The sequence below is a fragment of the Lemur catta genome, chromosome 8 (assembly GCF_020740605.2).
Source record: "Lemur catta isolate mLemCat1 chromosome 8, mLemCat1.pri, whole genome shotgun sequence".
NCBI lineage: Eukaryota > Metazoa > Chordata > Mammalia > Primates > Lemuridae > Lemur > Lemur catta.
In genome coordinates, this window is record NC_059135.1 from 56,570,229 (window position 1) to 56,593,033 (window position 22,805).

Below are 22,805 nucleotides of genomic sequence, written 5' to 3' on the forward strand. Positions count from 1 at the left end.
CGTTGAGAATTAAGATGTGGGCCAGTCTTTGCTCTACTGTTAAAATTGATACATGACCTTGGGCAAGTCATGTAACCTTTCGAGGGTCAATTTTCTTATCTGGCCATATTATACTATGTGTAGTTTCCCAGACTTGGGGAAAACCAAGGAGGTTTTTTTCTGTTTGTTTATTCCCAGTTAACTAAAAGTAATTATCATGAATGTGGAATCTTATCATGTTTTCTGCATCTATAAAGATTTTTCTCTTTAACCTATTAATGTGGTGATTTATATGAATAGGCTTTTAAAAAAATGTTGAATCAACCTTGCCTTTCTGGAATAAATCCAACTTAGCCATGATAGTCAATCTTTTTTTAAAAAAATATATAGTGTTGGCTTCAGTTTGTGAATATTTTATTTTGAATTTTTATATCTGTAGCCATGAGTGAGATTGGGTTATAATTTTCCTTTGTATATTAACTTTGTCTCACTTTTGGCATCAAGGTTATCCTACGTCCTAGACCTTTGAAAATAGTTGAGGTGTGTCCCGTTTTTTACATATTTCCTGAAAAAGTTTGAATAAGAATATCTGTTTTTGAACTCACCTTCTGGTCCTTGTGTTTTCTTTGCAGGAAGAATTTTTTAAAACTATTCATTAAATGTCTTTAACAGTTATTAAATCGTTCAGTTATTCTATTTCTTCTCAGTGAGTTTTGATAATGTACATTTTTTGAGAAATTTGTCTCTTTTGCTTGCTTTCTAATAATTGGTGTGAAGATATTGATAATATATAATTTTATCTTTTAGATATCTGCTGTATAGCAGATATAGCATCTATTTTTTTCTTATAAATAATGTTTTCTTATGCCTTTCTTAATCTCACCAGAGGTTAGCTCATTTTATTAATCCTTTCAAAGAACCAATGGATAGCCTTGTTTAGCTTCTATTTTGTTTTATATTTCATTAATTTCTTTTCTTGTCCTTTACTTTCTTTGGGTTGATTCTGCTGGTATTTTTGATAATTCATAGTTAGGATGCTTAGTTTATTAATTTTAGCCTTCCTCTTTTCCTTGTAGCACCTTTTTATAGCTGCTTTCCTAAAACTACAGATTTTGATACATAGTATTTTTAAATTTTTATTTTTAACATTTTCTAATTTCCATTAAGATTTCTTCTTCAACCATGGGTTATTTAGAAGTTTATGTGTATGCATGTGTATAAGCATGTGCTCACATGGGCGTGGGCATACATGTGTTCTCTAAATGCATAGGGGTTTTCACTTACCTTTTTTTTTTTTTTTGAGACAGAGTCTCACTCTGTTGCCTGAGCTAGAGTGCCGCAGCATCAGCCTAGCTCACAGCAACCTCAAACTCCTGGGCTCGAGCAATCCTCCTGCCTCAGCCTCCCAAGTAGCTGGGACTACAGGCATGTAGCACCATGCCCGGCTAATTTTTTCTATATATATATATTTTTTTAGCTGTCCGTATAATTTCTTTTATATTTTTAGTAGAGATGGAGTCTCGCTCTTGCTCAGGCTGGTCTTGAATTCCTGAGCTCAAACAATCCGCCTGCCTCGGCCTCCCAGAGTGCTAGGATTACAGGTATGAGCCACTGCGCCCGGCCTACTTACCTTTTTCTTAATGATTTCTAACTTACGTTGTGGTCATATGATTTCTAGAGATTTACTCTATGGACTGGTACACGTGAAATTTTATAAATGTGTGTTTTCCATAGTAGGTGCAGTGCCTTTTTCTCATCTGCCTGTAGTGCTCACCCGGCCCTTCTCACTTGTCTGACTCCCACCTGGCTCAGACTTTCCCTAGTTGTCTGGGTCCTTCTTGGTACCCATCACTCCTAAGTATCCCCATAACCTCCTGGCATATTCCTATTTGAGCGTTTATCACAGTGTACTGTACTTGTGTACTGCTCTGTCTTCCTTATAAGAACAGAGATTGAGGGCTCTTTGAGGAAAAGGACTCATTATCTTTAGACCCAGTATTTAAGTGACAGGTCTATTGTTTCCCTAACTTTCTACTTAGTAACTTATATTTACCTTTCAACATCCAGTTCAAAGACTACTTCTGGTGTGAGAGGAGTCTGGGCTATTACCCCCCATACACACACACAGAGAAATATAAAACTGGAAAAATTATTAAAACAACCATGTCAGGGCAAGCAACAACTGTTTCAAGTATTTATATGTAAAACTGCCACTGCATTGGGCCAATTCATAGCTGATAAGCACTCGGAAAGATACTCAACATCATTACTCACAAGGGAAATACAAATTAAAACCACAATGAAGTATTAGTACACACCCACTAGAATAGCTAAAATTGAGAAGACTGATAATACCAAGTGCAGAAGGTGGATGTGGAGCCATTGGAACTCTCATACGTTGCTGGTGGGAATGCAAAATGGTACACTCAATTTTGAAAGTTTGTAGGTTTTTAAAAAATTAAATATAGACTTTACTCCTAGTCATCAACCAAAGAGAAATGGAAATATGTCCACAAAAAGACTATGAATGTTTGTATAATAGCAACAATGTTCATTATGGCCAAAAAAACTAGAAGCAACCTAAATGTTCACCAACTGAAGTGTGAATATGAATATACACAATGGCATATTACTCAGTGATAAAGAACTAATACATGCAAAAACATGGATGAAACTGAAAAATATTGTGCTAAATTAAAGACTCCATTCATTCAAAATCCTAGAAAAGATATACTTGAGAATGCAGATCAGTGGTTGCCTGAGGTTTGCAAAGATTGACTGGAAAGGGATACGAGGGCATTTTGGGGACACTGGAACTGTTTTAACACTTGATTGTGGTGGTCATTGCAAGACTATGCAATGTCAAACTGAACAAGTTATGACTTAAAATGGGTAAATCTTACATGCAAATTATACCTCAATAAAGCTTTTAAAGAATGGGAAAGAATTCAATGAAACTATGCTTGTATATGTAAACTATTTCACATTGTATTGTAATATTTTGTTTCCATTTTTGTCTTTCCACAAGACTGTGAACTCTTTGAGGGTAGGACTTAGTTTATTTTTTTAATCTTTCTTACTTAGCCCATTGTCTGGCACACAGCTACACATTAAAATACTCAATGAATAAGTGGCTGGGTAAATGAATATATGAATGAGTGACTGAATAAATGGGTTGGGCTACATGATCTCTGAAATTATTTCTTGGCTGTGAGATTCCAGAATTCTAAACTCGCTGTGTCTATTCAATTACCCATTATACAAGAAAAATTTTACGGCCTTAGAAAAAAGTAAGAATGAAGTTAAATTCCTGAACATTTTTATGTGGAATAAAAATCATGAATCTAAATACCATCCTGTTTTTTATTTCAGCAAATCAGCTTATCTTTTTAGTTAAAACTGTCCTGATTAATCAAATAGTCTGATAGATATATTAGTACACTATCAAACTTTATCAAGGTAGGGGAGTACCAATTAACATAAAAAGGAGTGGAGGGGGTTCAAAATAAAAAAAAAGGAGTGGAGATCATAAAATTATGGCCTATAAGTTTAAGATATTTCAGACATACTGTACAATAAAATTTACCCAAAACTGAGTATTACTTTTTGAACAGCTTTAGGGGGACTTATTTTCACCAGTTCAACATATTTCCACTGATTCCCAAAGTGTGGCATTTAAACAGATTCATTTATTAATGCACTTCCTTACCCTCTGAAGGTATTTATGTTGGTGTCCTCTGTCAGAAATATCAGACCCAGGAGCCAAATGGGAAACAGTATTGATTGTATTAATGGTAAGTCAGAAATGGATAAAGAATTTAGATTCTAGATAAATACATGTACTTTGTTCTTTCTCTCTTTCAAATTGTAGAGGATATACTTCTTCATTTGACCAGTTGCAGACTGAGAAGCTGAATCAGAGAGGGAAGACCCAGCTGGGTAACATGGCACCTAAATGTGCAGAATTAGTCACTACATCTGAGCACAGATGGTCAGAGAATGGAGAGGGGCAGCGAAGAAGGGAGAGACTGGAGCCAAGGGGTGTATTGAGGAGGAGAGAGTTGTTTGTGCAACTGAGTCCAAGCGTAGATTGCTTGCCACAGGACAGCCAATAAATTGAGAGACAAGGTGTTAGGGAAAGGAAAGCGACTTTTATTCAGAGAGCCAGCCAACCGAGAAGATGGTGGACTAATGTCTTAAAGAACCATCTTAAGTTGGTATGAACTTCAGGCTCCTTTTTATGTTAAGGAGAGGGGTTGTAGGAGGTAACCGAGGACCGCAGACCTCTGGGTGTCAGCGAGGGTCCCACGAGGTTGTCAAACTTTTTTGTTCTTGGTCAGTTAACTTTGGAGGATGTTGGTGAGGTCACAACGTTCCTATCACAATGTTCCTATAAATCTTTACCATAGCACTGTTACTTGTGTGCATAATTTCCTTATCTCTCTGGGAGCTAGTTTTGGGGAAGGGACAATTATCTTTTTGTTGGAGTTGAACTGGAAATTAAATTTTTTATAATTAGCTGGCCTATGTGCAGAGCTAAGCAAAAGCTTTTACCCTAACGGATATTACTGCAGGGGTTCAGAAGGAAAATGGAGTTAATCACGCTAAGCCTCCCTTCCAGCGTTGCATTTGCTTCCTGTGCTCTAGTACCAAGAAATGGCCCATACCAAGCTTTCTTATGCCAATGAAATTATCAAGCAAGTGGCTGAGAGAGAGGAATAAGACTCTTTTTTGAGAGGGTATAATGTAGGGCAAAGTATTCCTTCTTCTTTGGCCAAGGAAGAATATGAACAAGCAGAGGAAAAGGGGTCCCCTAACCAGAGCAGCCCCCACAACGGAGCACAACTTCTCCAGCTCAGGCTCCAACACCACCCATCTTGGAAAACTTGTTACTTCAAGAGGTTATATTTCTTTTTAAAATTTGCTCACTGTGTGTATGGCTTTTTCTACTTTCTTCAATGACAGTCCTTCCTGGGTGTGTCTGCTGAAGTTTAGACAGCACCCTCAGGATCCATTCAAGTAAGCTAGTGGTTCTCAAACTGGAGTGCTTATTGAACCACAGACAGCCGGGTCCCACCTCCAGGGTCTTTGACTCAGTATGAAATGAGAGCTGATGATTTGCATTTCTAACATATTCTGATGTGATACTGGTACTGCTGGTTCTAGGCACCACACTTGGAGAACCACTGAAATTAGCAATTACCATTTGCCCCAGTGTGAAGAAAACTCAATTTACCAGTCAGTTGAAACTGAAATCAATACCACATTTGCCAGCCCATATGCCTGGTTAGCCTGGCCCCAGTCACTTCTAGGTGCTTCCTGCATGACTCCCTTTGTTGTCCCCAGAACCCTTTGTTAGTCCTGAGCTTGATTTATTTATTTTTGTAGAGATAGGATCTCACTATATTGCCCAGCCTGGTCTTGAACTCCTGGCCTCAAGCACTCCTGCCTCAGCCTCCCAAAGTGCTGGGATTACAGGTCCTGAGCTTTAGAGCCAAGGTTTTTCTCCAGCCCATTCAGTTTGCTTCCCTCCCTAGGTCTGCTCCAACTCCATAAGTCTTTGAGAGAGAGGTTGTCACCCTAGTTCTGTGCAGGTCCATTTACTCCAACCTCAGGGCAGAGCTACTCTCCTCCCATTCCTCTGACCCCCGGACCTGATTAGTATCCCCAGAGTTCAGCAGGATTTCCCTGACCTTGGGCATTCGCACCTCCCCTTTGGTTTCCTGAGCTGAGCGCCTACCTGTATAACCGCATCCTGGATTCTCTAGCCTGTTGGTTTTCTCTGGTCCGTGTTGCTGCTCAGCAGAAGGTCTGGGGACCCGGACCCTCCGCTCTGGATCACAGCATACCAGGACCTCTGATATGCCCTTCACCCATCCTCTCTAGCTTTATTCTCTGCAAAAGTTCCTGCTCTTCTCTGTTACATCCCCACACTCTGGTCCAAGTCTTTCCCACCTTCTCATGCCCCTCACCCCCAGGCCAATCTTTCTCTGTGATATTGTAAAGGACACTAGGACATGCTGTCATTTTGATTCTAATGCACTTGTCTTGCTCCCAGTCAGGCTGATTACCCCTCAAGGCCATCAAGGCTTTGGGAGAAGAGGGGTTCTGTCTTGGGGAGCAGGGACAGTGAACAAAGTTAACCTATGCTCAAGTTATTAACCTGTTAAAGCCTTATAGTGCTGTATAATAACTACGCCCAAACTGAATGTTATACTACTTTTTGATGAAATATAAGGTACTTTAAAATGCCTTTGTCATTGTGAATATTATTTATTGTGGCTAACTGAAAATGAAATTAGTAGATTTTTCTGGTTGATAGCATGATGGATATGTGGATATGTCAGCTTTTACTCCACTGGAAAGGAGATAAAATAGAATAACATCTTCCATGTACTCAGTGAAAATCGGGTGTAGGCCTCTATGGCCTAATGTCAGGGTGTTGATGGTGCTAAAACCTTCCTGACTTATGAAACTACTTAGTGGAGTATAATTATGAAAGCCCAATTAATAGTTTAAAAGCATTTAATATTAAAATTATTTTATTCTATCTAGAAGACCAGAGCATATAATTAATCATCACCACAATATGCACTTAATTTTATCCTACATCTAAGGAGGACCATGGCTATCTATCCAATTAGAAAATTCTTGTCCTACTAAAAAGATATTCAACAAATCTGCTATACTCGACTATATTGGTATTTTATCTAGATTAAAACTATAGTATTTCTTTGAGGCTTAAAAATTATACATCACAGATGTAAAAAGAATTTACAGCAACATTTCAAAACAGGAAAAGAACCATTTATGTTTTCACAAAACACAACTGATATATGAAGAAAGAAGGATCTCTTTCTTTGAAAATCACCTCCAAAGAGTTTTAGGGTCCAACTATCATTATCATCACTTTATACAAAATGGTCCAGTGTAGGCTGCAGTCAATTGCTACACATTTTTTTATCCATCAAGACTTAATGGAAAGACGATGAAAAGGAAACATAAATTCAAAATCTCTGTTCATGGTCTAATGGCTTATTATCGAGCCAACTCTATACGCAGAAAGCCTTCATTAGTACACCATTAAGGATGCCATTAAAACTTCTGGTCTGTTCTTCTGGGCTGTAAGTTATGTCTGACCTAACAAATTTTATTTGCACTCCTTCAGGTCTAATATCTGTATCTATAAATATCTATTGTGTTAGTTATATCCAGCTATAGGAGTGTAATGGCACAGAATATAAAAAAGACACGTGCCTTAGTTTGAAAAATTCCTTCTTGAAAGTATAAATTGTGATGAAAGTATAAAATTTGATGAATTAAAAAAGAAAAAAGAGGTAGGGGGCAGGAGAGTAATGGGATGAGTTTTAATTACTCCCTGAATGCCTACATTGAAGTTCCAAAGGGCAGACTCTCTATTTGGCGCAAGAGTAAACATGTCTAGGAGTTTCTGTCAACGCTGTGACCTTCCGTCCAATGGAATGTGTGATCTCCAGGCAGACGTGGGTCATTTTCTGAAAGACGCTGCTGTAACATTCTCTCCATTCTAAACTTCCCCTGGGCAGGAGTTTGGGGGCCTAACCTCTCTCATTCCCAGCCTCTCATTATGGGGCATTTGAGGAAGGAGCAGAAATCATCTTCACCCTAAATATTCCATTTTGATAGGGAAGGTTGGTTTCCAGAACTTTCCATCCAAACTAAAGACCTATTGACATTTAAAGTTCCTTTTATTAGGAAGCTGCTTAGGATATTTTTCCCATAATGACTTTGTTAGAAAGTGCAGAATTCCTTGTTTCTGAACTGATAAATGAAGTTTCCAAAATGGGCAAGGAGGCATGAAATTTGGGGCACTGCCTCCTAGCCCTTTCCTGTCCACTTTGCTCTTGTTCTCATATCCCCGGCCACCTCTGGCTCACACCTGGCCTCACCCCATGAGCAGTTCTGGTGGTGGGCAGCCGGGAGGTAAGCAGCCCCTGCCTGGGAAGATCACTGGCTCAGGATGGAACTCCATTCTGTCCCCTGCCTACATCTCTGGTCTACCACCCTCTCTTCGCACTCTGTGGACTTCTGGCCTTTGCTCCTGATCCTTGATTCTACCATCCCCTAATCCGGGGCAGCCTGACTGGAGTCCTGGTTGCCTGTCACTGTTCTTGGAGTTGATCGTGTTCCTCATCTCCCAGGCCTGCTGTGTCCTGTTGCCGCCCAAGTCCAGACCAAAAGGACAGCCAACTCCAAACTACTGTCGTCCTACCAGAAAACTCTGTGACTTCAGGCCAGCTGCTCAACCCACCCTGGAGTCAGTCTCTTTTTCTGTGACACCAGTTGTTGTCCTGGGTCATCTCCAGGGTCTCTTAGAATTCGAAAACCCTACGAGCCACGAGCTTCTCCCCTGCTTCTCTCCACCCTCCATCTTCTATCGGACTCAGTTTCAGGCAAATAACCATGAGTGCAAAGGGCTGTGACTTGCAGGTAGGACTCTGACACCATTTAAAAAGAAAAGCTTATAAAGATAATAGCATTTCATCTTTATTTGCACGGCATGGTGTAGTGGGTTTACAGAGTGTGTGGGGCAGCGTGCTTGGGGCTGCGCTTCATGCCTGCGTCTCTGTGCTCCCAGCGTTTGAAGGTAGCTCCTCCACATAAGCAGCAGGAAAATGGCCTTTTTTCCCATTTAAAGATCCAAACCACCATCCTTCTTCTTTTTTCTCGTGTATAATCACAATGTCACCTGTGAAAATACACATTTAGTTAGACACATGGGTCTCTGCGATTTGAACACATCCCTCAGCCTGATTGAGAAAGAGTTTTAAGGAGATTTTGCTTTCAAGGAGTTACTTGGAAGCATTATAATACTCTCTGCACTTGATTCGGAGGAAGCAAAATTTATCGAATGCCTCTGTGTGAAGCAGGCCTAATCCAGAGAATCATAAAAAGAGTAAGATAATGAACAACTGAGTTACGCCATAAAATGGCTTGCTTACAGAGAGAATCGCTTTGGATCATAGGTCCTTCTTGTGCTGCCTGGCTCCCTTTGGATATAGCTGATGGACTGTCACCAAACTCTTTCCTCGTGTCCGTACTTTGAGTGTTTCACATGTTGCTGGCCATGACAGTGTGATGTGTTGACAGCTGTGAGTACATCTCACCTAACAGTCTTTTCTTAAGATCAAGAGAAGGCCCCCTCCAACCCTCCATTACACCTGGCCTCATGGTCCAAAATCCTAACTCACAGCTTTGCACAGAAATATCCAACAATTGCACCACCCAACAATTTAGATAACTTGAATACAACATCAGTTTGACGACAATATTTTTTAAAGCAATGATTCAAATAAATAGAATTCCTAGGAAATGGCTCTTGTCCAATTCTCTTGTTTTATTTTTAAAAAAATTCTTATACTAATAACTCCAGAATTTAACCCAGTGTCCCAAGTCCGTTGGCTAAGCCCCTCGAGAGACAGAAAGAGTCCTGTCTTCCTGGCTGCTTCCTGTACCTCAAAGGGGAAACCTCTGCTTCCTTCGGGATCCGAGAGCTACTTTTTCTTTAGCGTCATTCTGAGGTAATTTTTCATTCTTTTTTTCATTCTTTCTCCCAGCCATTTTCTTTCTAAGGCAAAGGAGACTAGTAACCCCCTTTCTATCTTTTCTTGTCATAAATCACCATTTATTCTTGTGGAAGATGATTGTCAGTCTAAGTTCTCCCTCTAATGGCTTTTCTTAGGTCAGTAGATTGTCTGACATAATCTATTAACAGGAATTCAAACAAATGATTTAAAATGGTATTGCCAGCTTCCCTAAGCCACTGGTGTTGTACTTCATTTAAAGAAACTACTTAGAATATAAAGTGTAAGTAGGCTCTGCAACCAACAGGGAGCTGAGAACAAACAACGATTTATTGTGAACTATATAACACAAATGCAGGACTCACGGGTTCTAGTTGGTATCTGGGAAATAGGTTTTTTATTCATATAGGAGGAAAAGTAATTGTCTGGAGAAATGTGACTGGCACACTAAAAAGAAATACCCAGTAAACAATAGCCAGTATGTGGCGTCCCTGTTGTTTGCCTACATAATCTATCTTGATTTTCTGCCTGCTCTGGGAGCTGTGTCCGGGTCACGAGTAATAAGCACCTCCTATGACATGCCTCTTTCTCACTAACCCTTCCATTTCCAGATCTCTGCCTTAGTGCTGACGTCCAAATGTGTTGCCAACTGGACACATAAGGACAGTTGAGGCTGGAGGCTTTTTCTGGTTTAATAACACTGAGGTTTATATAACTCACTATGTAGTACCTTTCCATGTTAAAGATAGATCTGGGGCACAAAGAAGGGGGTCTCACTCTTTAGATGGGCCATAAAAAGCTGTCCCGAGGGCTAACTGGGACAAACATTAAACTGTTGACCCAGGTTCTAGAACTTGCTCTTACATTAAGTGAAGAGAGGAAGTCACTTCACATAGCTTCTGAAAAATTAAAAAGTGGGCTACATCTCGAATGAGTGTCCCTTACTGACATTCTCCACCCCAGTGTAGCACTGTGATCAGGAGCGTGACTGAGTTTCTGAGTTCGAATCCGGTGCTGCCACTCTCTGTGACTTTAGCCAAAGTACTTAACCTTTCTGTGCCTCAGTCTCCTCAGCTATGTAATGGGAACAAATAACACTACCTACTGCAGAGGGTGCTTATGAATATTCAGTTGTACAATCTGTCTGCAGTGATGTCTGGCACATAGTAAATATAGAATCAGTGTTAGCTATTATGATTATATGAGCTTTAGTTTTTGATGAGCTTTACCTTTATCTTCTAAGAAGGGGGATTATAGACCTGAACTGATTTGACGTGATAGTATTAATAGCTCTGAAGGCTGCCATGGTAAGTTAGGGTTTTATTCACCTTAATGATATCAACATGGGAAGGCAATTAAAACATTGAGAATGACTCTTACCTTTTTCCAAGTTCAACTCATCATCTTGCCTGGCTTGAAAAGAATATAAGGCTTTGCAAAGACTGTTGCCGGGCTGGGCCGCACCAGAGGCTGAAAGTTGGATTAAGTTGTAATTACTATGCTATGCAAGCAGGCAAGATGAGTATCACTGGCAGCTCTTTGGTTATTAACAGTTGGTGCAGAGTTTAAATATGTTGAAATTTTCTCAAAAGCAAAGTTTATAATTTTACATAATTTTCATTTCTTGATTCAATAACCATTTATGATATACTTTCTATGTGTATGGGCTCTGTATATTATATAACCAAAAACTATATTATAATATAGGAAATAATAAGTCTGGAAAAAAATGTTATTGCAGTAATAATAGTAATAAAGAGGACAATTAATATCGTTTCCCATATAAGTTTAGTCAACATTGGTTAAATAATATGTGTGGTAGCTGCATGCATGTTTTGGAGACTATATACCAGTTTTCCCATTCAGGTATAGATAAGGGATAGTTAGAGCATGTGCTAGTTGCTTATGGAACCGTTTCTCAAACAATGCAATGGTGACTGTTTAATATATTGTGTGGACCAAAGTGTCCTGGTTTCACTGAAACTCTTTTTTGCTAATTTCTAATCAAGAAACTAGAGTCAAGATTACGGTAGTTATAGTTGAACAATCTGGGATAGTGACATGTGTGAGTGTGTGAGTGTGTGTGTGTGTGTGTGTGTGTGTGTGTGTGTGCCTGTGTTGAAAGGTGAAGGGCAGTGGGGTGTGGATGGATGAACAGCTGAAGTCAGATGGCTAAATAAAGGCCATGAGTTCCAAGCCCAAGTTTTGCCCTGGAGAACCGCCTGGATCACCATGTTTCTTGCAGAAGACAGCCTTGCCGTGTGAGTTTGGAGGAGGCCGTGGAGACAGAGCTGCAAAGCTTCTCACAGTGGTTTAGGGGTGATTGCATGGATGGTAAATTACAGGCTATTTGAATAAAGTGGATGCCAGTTATCTAATATCTGAGGTAACCTCTCATATTACACAATACTTTTCCCAACGCTCTACTCTTCTTGACTCCTTCCTACCTTTGTTATTACATTGGCACATGAAGCTACAGCTGCTAACAAATTAATCAGTCCCAATGGAAATATAAATTTCTTTGAACAGATACAAGTCAATGTGGCTCTGAAAATAAAATTTATATGTAGCAATGTGCCTCACCCAGAGGACCCAGCCCCAAACTCTTCTGGGCGTGGGATTACCTGGAGATGAAGAACTCGGATTTCTCTGGCCATCAGAAGATGTCCTGCTCACCACATTCTCTAATCTCTTCATCAAAGGAGGCCGGGATATCTTTACATAACTATGAGTATGCTCCTGTTCAAATAGTTTTAAAAAGTCATTTTTAACAACACTATTATCATAAGTGTTCATGAAAATTAACTCTTCTGTAGCTGTCTTCTTCAGGAATTTGGTTTTTTTAATTGGAGAGTGTATAAATAAATTATTCAACACATTTCTAAGCCCTACTAGGTTTTAGCTTTAAGCTGAAGCCTTAATATTTTCAGAATTAGACAATTACTGTATTTTATAGCCCGTGTTTCCAATTCTGACCTGAATGTTTATGTCAAATAATGACATTCATAGCATCACTTCTACAAATTCAACTTTAATTAATTTGCTTAATGCAAATGAAATGATCGTGACTGTCTAAATTATTGAGATTGTTTTAGAGCAAGAAAATCATCCCTTCATCACTAGACAGCTGCAGCTCCCTTCTGACTGGTCACGGGAAAACAGCCACAAGCAATAGCAATGACGCACCTTCACCCACTCATCAATCCCTGATGGGTACAACACTGGGAAAATGCGGTGTGGGACCCTTTACAGTTGTCTTCATGCATTAGCTGCGTTATCCACGATGTTCAGCAGATGAGACTAATGCATGTCACAAAATCTTACAATTTAGGTCTGTGTGAACACTAAAATTTCATCTTAAGGGAAATTTTACTATGTAAGCATGTTCAAAGGATAAAGTTATGGTATGAAGAGAGAGGAGAAATCCAAAGTGTCTTTAACTCCTCATAATAATTTACCCTATGAAGAATTGTGTTCAGTTGTGTCTAGCTCTTATTGTGCTCAAAAGGAATAAAAATAAATTTATCTTAAAATTCTGCAGTTACCACTTGGGACGACACATAGCACATATAACTCATAACAGCTTTTTGGCCCTGTTGCTACTTTAAGCCACTCCACCCAGGAGGCCCCATCGAGAAATTACAACCAATCTCTTCAAATTTTACCTTTTCTTTCCACTTGAAGATGGAGGTACTACAGGGATGGCTGGGTTTAGGTCTTTGCTCAAGATCAGCTAATACTGATGACAGTTTATAGGAGTTCGCTTCCAAAAGGTCTAGTTTCAAATTGTTCTGTGGATACATCATTGGGCCACGTGAATAAAGTTCTAGAAAATGAGGCACAGCTGGATAGGTAAGGAACATCAGGATAACGTTCACAGTGACAGAGGGGTTGGAAAAGGACACATTCAGCTCACGTACAGATATGCACAGAAATGCTGAAGGAAAAAATTGGGGTGGGGGGCTTCAAACAGTCTAGAGGGAAGTTTTAGTTGTTGAGTGTGTCTTATTCAGTATCTTGTAAATGGGGTGAATGGGAAACCTTGGCAGACGGATTACTCAGTATTCTGTGGCAATGAATGGCTTTACTTAATTTTCTGCCAAAGGACAAGAAAAGAAATAGTAAGTGCTGATTGCAGAAGGTAGACTTTTGGTGGGCTGGGAGGAAGAACAGTTGGGTCATAGGTGCTCAATATTGTAAACAGAACAGAATTAACATCAACAGAATAAAAAGAATGTGAGAGTTTTTGGGTTTTTTGTTTTGGTTTGGTTTGTTTGGGTTTTTTTGAGGTGGTGGGGTCTTGGGTTACCCAGGAAATTTGTAGTAACTCTCCTGGAAACTGGAAACAACATTCTAGGGTATTTGAGTCTAAAAATAATGAGTGAAGCTAAAGATAAATTCCTAATCTTTTCTTGTTCTTGATTTGACCTTAAACTAGAAACTTTATAATTACTTCTTTGTCAGGCTGTGTTCAGTCAGAGTAAATCGAATAGCAGAATCTAGACACTGGAAGTGTCCTACTCATCCAACGTCCTCTTCACCATTATCCCTGTTTTCTCCATGCCTCCAGCCCAGGATTCCTAACCCCAGCTTCCCTGCCAGAGAGTCACAGCTGTAGTTGGAACAGCTCCGATTGATGGGGAAAGTCTCTAATCCTTGGGCCAATCCACTGTATTGTGGAACAGCCTTACCTAACGCGAAATCAAAAGCTCCCCTGCCCCTTCAACCATTAGTTAGACCCAGTCTTCATGTGATAGTCAGAGAACAAGTCTAGTTCATCTCGTATGTGGCACTCTTCCCAGCATCTGAAGACAATAGCTTCCTGAATTCTTCTTAGATTAACTCAAGTCCACTTCTGATCACTCTAATCACAGCAGAAACCCATATCTTGCACACACAGATAACATATATCTCTTCATTTTTATCCCTACATAAAATGCATGGGTCTTTTGCTAACTCCCCTTTTAATGTGGGTTCCCCCAAAGCAACCAACATGTCCTTCTGTCCCTAAGAGTGTCTGCATTGCTGCTGAAGTCCAGGTGCTCAGCAAAAAGGCCAAGAGGCCAACCTACCCCCTGCCTCCTCTGACCACCTCGCTGCCCCACCCCTACCCCCAGGGAACCTCTCCTGCAGAGTTGCTCCTTGTTTCCTCACAAGCTTTTGCCTCACACCCCAGGCTGCCCTCTCCCTTCTGTGCGCCTCGACTCATCTTTCCTTTCTCCTGCTACTCTCCCAGGACCCTGATGTCAGGTGAGGGATGAATGGAAAATAGCATCTTAATAAAAGTTGCTAATTTTTGACCTCCTCTTCTGAATACTGTGCTAGCATTTCCTGAATAATATTTCATCCTCACAAAAGCCCTAGAGGTAGGTAGCGATACCCCCATTTTACAGGTGAGCAAACTGAAGTCAGACCAGGTCCCTCTAAACAGAGCTAAATCCAAATACGGGCCTTTCTGAACGCAGACCCCGTATTTTCACACATGTTTCTTAACTGGGTTAAAGTGCATGTGGTTTCTAGCCCCGTAAAGAATGACTCTACTATGGAGAACACTATTTTAGACAGTTCTTTTCCTAGGAGGACACTAAAGCAAACATTTCTAGGTAGTCAGACTTTTCCAGATCCCTCAAACTTCTCATAAAGGAGCTGACCCTGTAAGCTCTCCCACTAGATTGTTCTGTCACGAGAAAGGAAAGGCAAACAGAAGCCAGATGGGCCAGAAAACAAGTGTTCTAAAAATCACCCTTTCATCACTAAATCTAGGAAACTGCGTTCTGCAAATATTTACCTCGTCCATTAACACTGCTGTCTCTTTATGGGTCTTGGCGTCGGAGAAGGAGGAGTTGCTGGAGTATGTATTGAGCATTCGTTGCAGGCCTGAAAATGAAATCAAGCTCTCAGTTACCTTTCATCCCATCCTAGTGGGACACGGCAGAGTCCGTCACCCTCAAAGGGAGCCTGAACCTAGAAGTGACACCAGTAGAACTTCCTAAATGGCTAATGGGGTTTCTGTAAGTAGTGGTTACTAAATTTTACTGAATGAAGAATGACAAATGCACTGACTGTTCATTTATCTTTATCTTCCTTTAATGAAATTTGAGAAATGCTGGTGCTTAAAGTGTCCTGATTATTATTTTTCAAGATGAGATTTTGAATTTCTTTTGGTTGAACCATTCCAGCAATGCCTAACGTTTACACAATGCTAGCCTCTTCCTCATAATGGTATTTATATCACTAAACATTTTCTGTCTTGGATTTCCTACCCAGTATTACACTGCAGTGGGTTATTGTGATCCACATAAAACAAACTACCGTCTACTTATCAGAATCACAAGTGTGGAGTCTTTTTTTTATCATCTACATTGCTTTAGAGCTGCTTCACATTCTAAAATGCCTAACTTCTAAGTATAGGATTTAATCTGAATGACTGTTTACATTGTTTCAAAAGTTAGTAAAAACAAACAAACAGAAACCCCCAAATGTACTGTGCACAAGTTTACCATGTTTAAAACCAAACAAGGCCGGGCGCGGTGGCTCACGCCTGTAATCCTAGCACTCTGGAAGGCTGAGGCGGGCAAATCATTTGAGCTCAGGAGTTCGAGACCAGCCTGAGCAAGAGCGAGACCCTGTTTCTACTAAAAATAAAAAAAAATTATATGGACAGCTAAAAATATAGAGCGAAAACATTAGCAGGGCATGGTGGCGCATGCCTGTAGTTCCAGCCACTTGGGAGGCTGAGGCAGGAGGATCGCTTGAACCCAGGAGTTTGAGGTTGCTGTGAGCTAGGCTGACGCCACAGCACTCTAGCCCGGGCAACACAATGAGACTCTGTCTCAAAAAAAAGAAAAACAAAAACAAAAACAAATAAAACCAAACAAATTGTCTCTCTAGCCTTTTTCAGAAACACAGTAAAATGCAACATTTCTTAAAATAGTAGTAGAGTACTTACATAGGTCTCACAAGTAGGCCAAAATGTCATTTTCTAATTGTTTTGCTCTCTCTTCTCTTCTTATTTTTCTTTATTCACACAATTTAGGCTTGCTGTATGGTTCTTTAAATGAAATGATCCCCACCCAAGTCGGCAAAAACAGATTAATCCTAACTCTGAATGAAACCTCTGAGTATAATAATTACACACCTTGCTTGTCTCTGGAGGCCTTTTCAATATCTTTTTGCAGTCTCAACAATTTTGGTTGTATGAAAGACTTCCGTCTGTCTTTATCCATTGCATTGTTAGGGTCTTCCTCCTTTAGGGAAAAAAAGAAGGATGTTTCATAACTTACAGGGGAAAAAGTAACAGTTGCTACTCCCAGTTACACCAAGACTTTCACTGACTGCATTTAATTTTAACTTTACAAAAGAAAAAAAGTAGAAAAATAAAAGCAGAATAATCTGATTTTACACCTATCGTTCTACCTGTTCTAGGCCTGACTAATAAGGAAACATCCCTGTAAGTATGTGGCTTTCTTTAATAGAGCAAATAGAACTTTCTTTAATAGAGCAAATTATTCTTCGAGGATGAGTCTTACCATAGTTATTTCAGTTTCTTAATTAATCCATTTGTTGTATACTTATTGCTCCTTATTAATCTTTATTCAAGTTAGAATCCTTTAATGGTTCAAATGTTAAATCATGTATGTATTTTGGGCTGCAACTGCCTCAGGAGTGGAAGGAAATTTCATGGAGTTCTGTGTTGGCTCAGTCTTGTCAACACGTGAGGTACTCTGCCCAGGGTGAGTTTATGATTTAGTTGGGCCTTGGAACATAACGCTAAGGAAACTAGCAACACAAGGCCATGCACATTCACGAATGGTGCAGTCACCAAGTGCAGGGGCAAGTGGAAAGCTTCAGAGAGGCAAGAAGATGTGACTGTTCAGTCATGTGGAAGGAGGGCACAGGGCACCCGCGGCAGGAGAAATGGCACAAGGGGAGGGCAGAGCGAGGACTGCATGAGATGTACCAGGAACAATGAATAGACCAGTTGCTTTAGCAAAAATAGCGAATGAAAAAGTTTTCTTGGTAGTTTAGGCTAGATTTTGGGGCTGAAGTGGGAATTTTATCATGTAGCTCATGAAGAGCTATGAATAACATCTGAGCTTTCACATGCATGTATTTCAAGGGTTGAATGAAAAAAAATTAGGATGATGGGGTTAGGGTGGGAGGTGGCTAAATATGCATGTGGCAGAGGGACAGCAACCCGTGGAGAAAAGGTGGAAACTAATGCCTCAAAGTGGGAGAGGAGGAGGCAGTTTTCTCTGATAAGGAAGGAGAAAAACTAGGATCCTGAATATGGGTGGAGAGATTAGCTTTACACAGATCTTCATGAAGAGGGAGAAGCATGAGGATTTAGAGCAAATATAAAAACATAATAGATAAAAAATATTTTATTTACATATTGTACATTATAAAACTTTCTTTATTCTTTATTACATGCAATTCTTACAACAACTCAATGAAGTTGGTTTTATTTTCTCCATTTTACCTGTGACACAGAGAAATAGAAGAAGGCCCAAGCTGAAACAGCTTGTGTTTCCTCCTGAAACCCAACTACTTTGACCCCAAATTCTCTACCACTCCTTCACAGGTTTGCCCACAGCTGAGGCCCAAGCCGATGTCACATTGTCAGGGGAGCTCTGATTAAGCTGCAAAGATGCCTAACTCCAACCCTAAGTCCTTCCTTGTTGGAGGAATGCAAATCATAACACAGCGCCCACACCAGTCCAAGACTTTGCTTGGTTTGTCTGAGAACACTTATTGTTTAAACATGTATTTCCAGGGACAGATTGCTCGTGGATCAGTTTGAGGAGCGGGTGTATTACCATCTCCTCCAAGGAGTTGTTAGGAAGGTCAATACTGAAGGAGCATATAAAACTACACATACAACCTTTTGAACATGGCATTTATAGTAACCTTACAGATATTGTCACAGTGGTCACTAATCCTCCAATTTTTGCATTCAGATTATTCTCCTCTCTTACCCTGGTTCATAAAAGTGTCATAGCACCGGATAAAGCCAGTCTATACTTATTGCCAATGACTATAAAGTCAGACATCGGGGTGCTCTGCTTTAAAGAGGTCAAGAAAACCCTATTCACTCATTTTAAGACACACTCCTTTCTCTTAGACAACGGATATGTGGTTGTGAATTCTAGCACCTGAAGTTTCATAGAAACCCAAAATTCCCACGAGCATGTCAATTAAAGATAAATCACTGTGGCTGCCTCCTTACATTTCAGCAGAACTGGAATCAAATTTTGCAAGGAGAATGACCCTTATTTTAATTGACAGGCAATTCAATATGGGCATTTTTATCATCCTTTGTAAGAAGGTAATGGATTTATTTTACTGTACATTTTTCCATCTCAGGTCTCACCTACTCTATTGGGAAGATAAAAAAAGAAAAGAAAAGTGCTTTCCCCATGTAATCAAATCTTCCTTTCCACTCCCATCTCTACCTTTGTTCCTGCTTTGAACAGACATTGCTATTGCTAATATACTTTGCCTTTGCCAGCGTGGGGAAAAAAGACTCAAAGAAATAGCTATCCATTTGCTGCTGTTTGGAGGATGGGGAATGGGGAGAGCTGGTCAGGACTTACAGCTGTGCCTGAAATAACTGCCTCTTTCTTCTCCCCTGTCTCTTGTTCCCTGAGCAGGGGCCCAGGGAATGAGGCTTAGGCTATACTTTCAATCCTCTAGGAGGACATGACCAGAGGATTGAGATCCCCAATCTGGAGTCTGAATAAAATATAGCAGAGGGCCCAGAGAAAAGCTATCAGGAATTCTTTCTGCAGGTTTTGGTAATTAATGACCAGCTCCTAGAACACTGCAATTAAGAGTATCAAGAGGGGAGCAGAGGCCAAAATCTTTGAGGACATGACCTGAGAGGACAAAGGATTTTCCCTAACACAGCCGAGAGGCAAGATGCCTGAGCTCTGACCAGGCACACTGATCAGTTTTCATTCCATAGTAGAATCACCCAAATGCCCTCAAAATCAGCTTCAGGAAATTCGGTCCAAGTGTTTCAAGCTAAGGGACCATGAAAAGTACTGACAATGAGTCCCACCTGCTGGGACTCGTGCCTTTGGACAATCCCCGTCCCCCCACCTTGAGTATGGGCAGCACTTACTGACTTGCTTCTAACAAATAGAATATGATAAAATGTCACTTCTGAGATTAGTTTACAAAAGACTATTATTCCTTCTCAGGCCCTCTGTCTCTGTCTCTCTGGGATCACTCATTCTGAGGGAAGCAGCCTGCCATGCTGTTAGACATGGAGAAATCCACATGGCAAGAAAATGACATCCCCAACCAACAGCCAGTGAGGATGGGAGGCTCCCAACAGCCCCGTGAATTTGCTTGCAAATGGCCCTTCTGCTTGGAAGAGCTTCGAGATGTCTGCAGCCCTGGCTGACACCTCGACTGCAGCCTTAGGAGGGACTCAGAGGCATCCCTGCATGGATTGCTGACCCACATAAACTATGAGATAATAAATGTTTGTTTTAAGCCGTTAAGTTTGGGGGTAATTTGTTACACAGCATAACTTGTTACACAGCAATTAGTACAGAAAACCACTATAGGCACCATGTGTTACACAGTGATTATACATAGATCACGAAAGATGATCTATATATAATCATGTAGTAATCACTACTTTTACAGAAGACTGAATATGAAGATTCTGTCTAAAACCATGCTTGACTTTCTTCCCTTCCAGAGAATACCAAAGACACGTTTCCATTGCCCAGTTTGTAAACGGCATGCTCTATCTTTTTATTTATATGGACTATGAAAAATCAACATTTTCATTTATAAAACAAGATGTTTCCTTTACAGTTTCTTTCAATTTTTTCCAAATGAGTTCCTCAGGACATGACTAAGTTTCCTCATTCATGCAACTTCCATTCCATACTTACAAAGTAATCGGTCAATAGGAACTCAGACTTGTTTTCTGTAGATAAAGTTGCAGTCTCTTCCATCAGAGCCTGGATATCTTTCTCGACATCAATCTTGCTGATGGCACAGTGAATCTGTGTGTGGCACTGCAGTGCCAAGGAAAGCAGAATGAGGTTGCTGAAGAAAGGTTTCCTGCCAATTCTTACCACGCATACCGGAAGTGGAGAGATCTTCATTACTCACTGTGGTCAGGGTTTGGCCAAAAAGAGAAATATGTTGGCTGTACTGGTTTAAGTTATTGCATAAGAGCTGAATTCTTTCCTTCTCCAGCTCCAGGATGCTCTGAAAGGGATGGAAAACGAGGTAAGTCGAGACGGTTGTTATGCGCAACCTAAGTCACCTGTCAACACTGGTGCACCTGGAGACAGACCCAGCAGACTGTCCTGATTTTGCCTCTTGACTGCGTCCCCTCCAAGCCACCGCGGAGGGAGGTTTCCAGGAGAGGAATGTGACTTGGTGTCTATCCTACTATCCTCCTTTAAGATTGATTTAACTCACACACCTTCCCCGGGCTCTTTTGCCCCAAAAGGCATCTAGCAGGTGCAGTGGGTTCCCCAAAGTTCACCAAGAAGGGGGAGAAAAGGAAGCCCTTGAGAAGCATCTATGAGTTCTAGAGAAGGAGAGGGAAGCCCAGTAAAACCCAGATGCAGATCTTGGAAATAAGACAGTAAATATTTTTAGAATATATATTGCATACACAGCATTCTGCCAGTCTCTGTGGAGGACAGGATGATGAGATACAAATTCTCTGTTCAAAGAGACTATTCGACAAGAGAAGAATCCCAAAGTCTGAACAATTCATTATCCTGACCTAAAATTAGGCCTGGGAGTCAGAGTCCACGATCTGAAGGTGGGAACATAGACTCTTTATTTTGTGTGGGATGACGAAAGACCTACTGTTAGGCTCATGACCTTTAGCTAGGCAGGGCAAATAAGAAAATGAGGGCAATCACGTTTTCCTTATCAGCTATTAAGAGCTTAGAAAAAGTTATCAGACTCTTCCCACTCGGCTTGCTGACTGGTGGTTTTTAGGGTGGGCAGGGAAGTTCGGCAGCTAGGTGTTGTAGAAGGTGGGGTAAGCAGGGGGCATCCCTAGGCCTTGTGGGGGTAGCACAAGGCTGCTGGGTATGTGCCCAGAGGACTTTGGGCTTTGACAGAGGTGGCAGGTGTCCAAGGCAAAATCCTCCCCATTCTGTATTTGCAAGGACAAGGCCTGGGTATTCATCCTTTTATTCAGAGAAGGCCAGGCTGGTTACTCTCGTGCCCATGATCCCACCAACTCCATCCCACGAAGTAAAGAGCACTCGGCAGGAGTCTTTCAGAGAGAGGGCTTTGGGCATATTGGTGGATAACGCTACCACAGGGAGGAAGAAAGCTGGGTATGTCCCAAGGCCCTTGGTAGGGTGAAGGAGGAGGGTGGTGAGTCACAAAGATCAGTGGGTTGTCCCAGCCTGCCTCCCTGGACTTGTCTGCAAGGGCCCACTGGCCTGTTCCAGTGTGGTATTCCTCAACATCCTTGTGTTGTTATTTCATGAATGGTATATAGTGATTAACATCCATTTTAATTTATTTATATTTTTAAATTATGGTAAAATTTACATAACATAAAATGTGCCATTTGAACCATTTTAAGTATACATTTCAGTGTCATTAAGTACATTCACGTTATTGTGGAACCATTGCCATAATCCATCTCCAGAACTTTTTTTTATCTTGCAAAACTGAAACTCTGTACCCATGAAACAATAACTGCCCATTCCCTTCTCCCCATCAGCCCCTGGCAACTACCATTCTACCTTCTGTCTCTACGTATTTAATTCCTCCAGGTACTTCATATAAGAAGACTCATGCAATATGTCTTTTTCTGTTTGGCTGTTTCCCTTAGCATAGTGTCTCCAAGGTTTATCCATGTTGTAGCATGTGCCAGAATTTCCTTTCTTTTTAGGCTAAATAATATTCCATTGTGTATATATATGCCCCATTTCCTTTATTGGTGTCCAGTCATTTCGACATTGCTTTTAAATGCAAGTAGTAAAAAGCTCAGGCAGTAGCTATGAACATCTATGTCCATCACATGGAAATTTAGATTTTGTGCCAAGTGTCCTGACATTTGGATCGGCAGCCTGGAGCTGTGCCCTCATGGCCACCTTCTTAGTAGCATCAGAAGCTGCACAATTTTTGTAAGTCAATGGGACTAAATGCCTTTGTTTCTGCTGGCCGTCTCCTGAGTCTTTCAATAGAATCACAGGTACCAGCTAGTTGAATGTGGCCATACGCCCTTCTGTTTCCCAGAGACAGGATTAAAGCCAA

General features: G+C 40.7%; 1 protein-coding gene across 1 annotated transcript in view; it reads right to left on the minus strand.

Annotated features, from left to right (window-relative positions):
• Positions 1 to 8,483: 8,483 nt before the first annotated feature.
• Positions 8,484 to 22,805, minus strand: part of NOSTRIN (nitric oxide synthase trafficking) — a 56,749-nt gene continuing 42,427 nt past the window's right edge. Inside the window, exons 9-16 of the mRNA XM_045559032.1 lie at positions 20,679 to 20,777; positions 20,456 to 20,581; positions 16,681 to 16,789; positions 15,331 to 15,419; positions 13,208 to 13,333; positions 12,167 to 12,281; positions 10,923 to 11,012; positions 8,484 to 8,707 (exon numbers count right to left, since the gene is read on the minus strand). Coding sequence (XP_045414988.1) covers positions 8,571 to 8,707; positions 10,923 to 11,012; positions 12,167 to 12,281; positions 13,208 to 13,333; positions 15,331 to 15,419; positions 16,681 to 16,789; positions 20,456 to 20,581; positions 20,679 to 20,777 — 891 coding nt within the window. The 3' untranslated portion in view covers positions 8,484 to 8,570. The remainder of the gene's footprint in view (positions 8,708 to 10,922; positions 11,013 to 12,166; positions 12,282 to 13,207; positions 13,334 to 15,330; positions 15,420 to 16,680; positions 16,790 to 20,455; positions 20,582 to 20,678; positions 20,778 to 22,805) is intronic.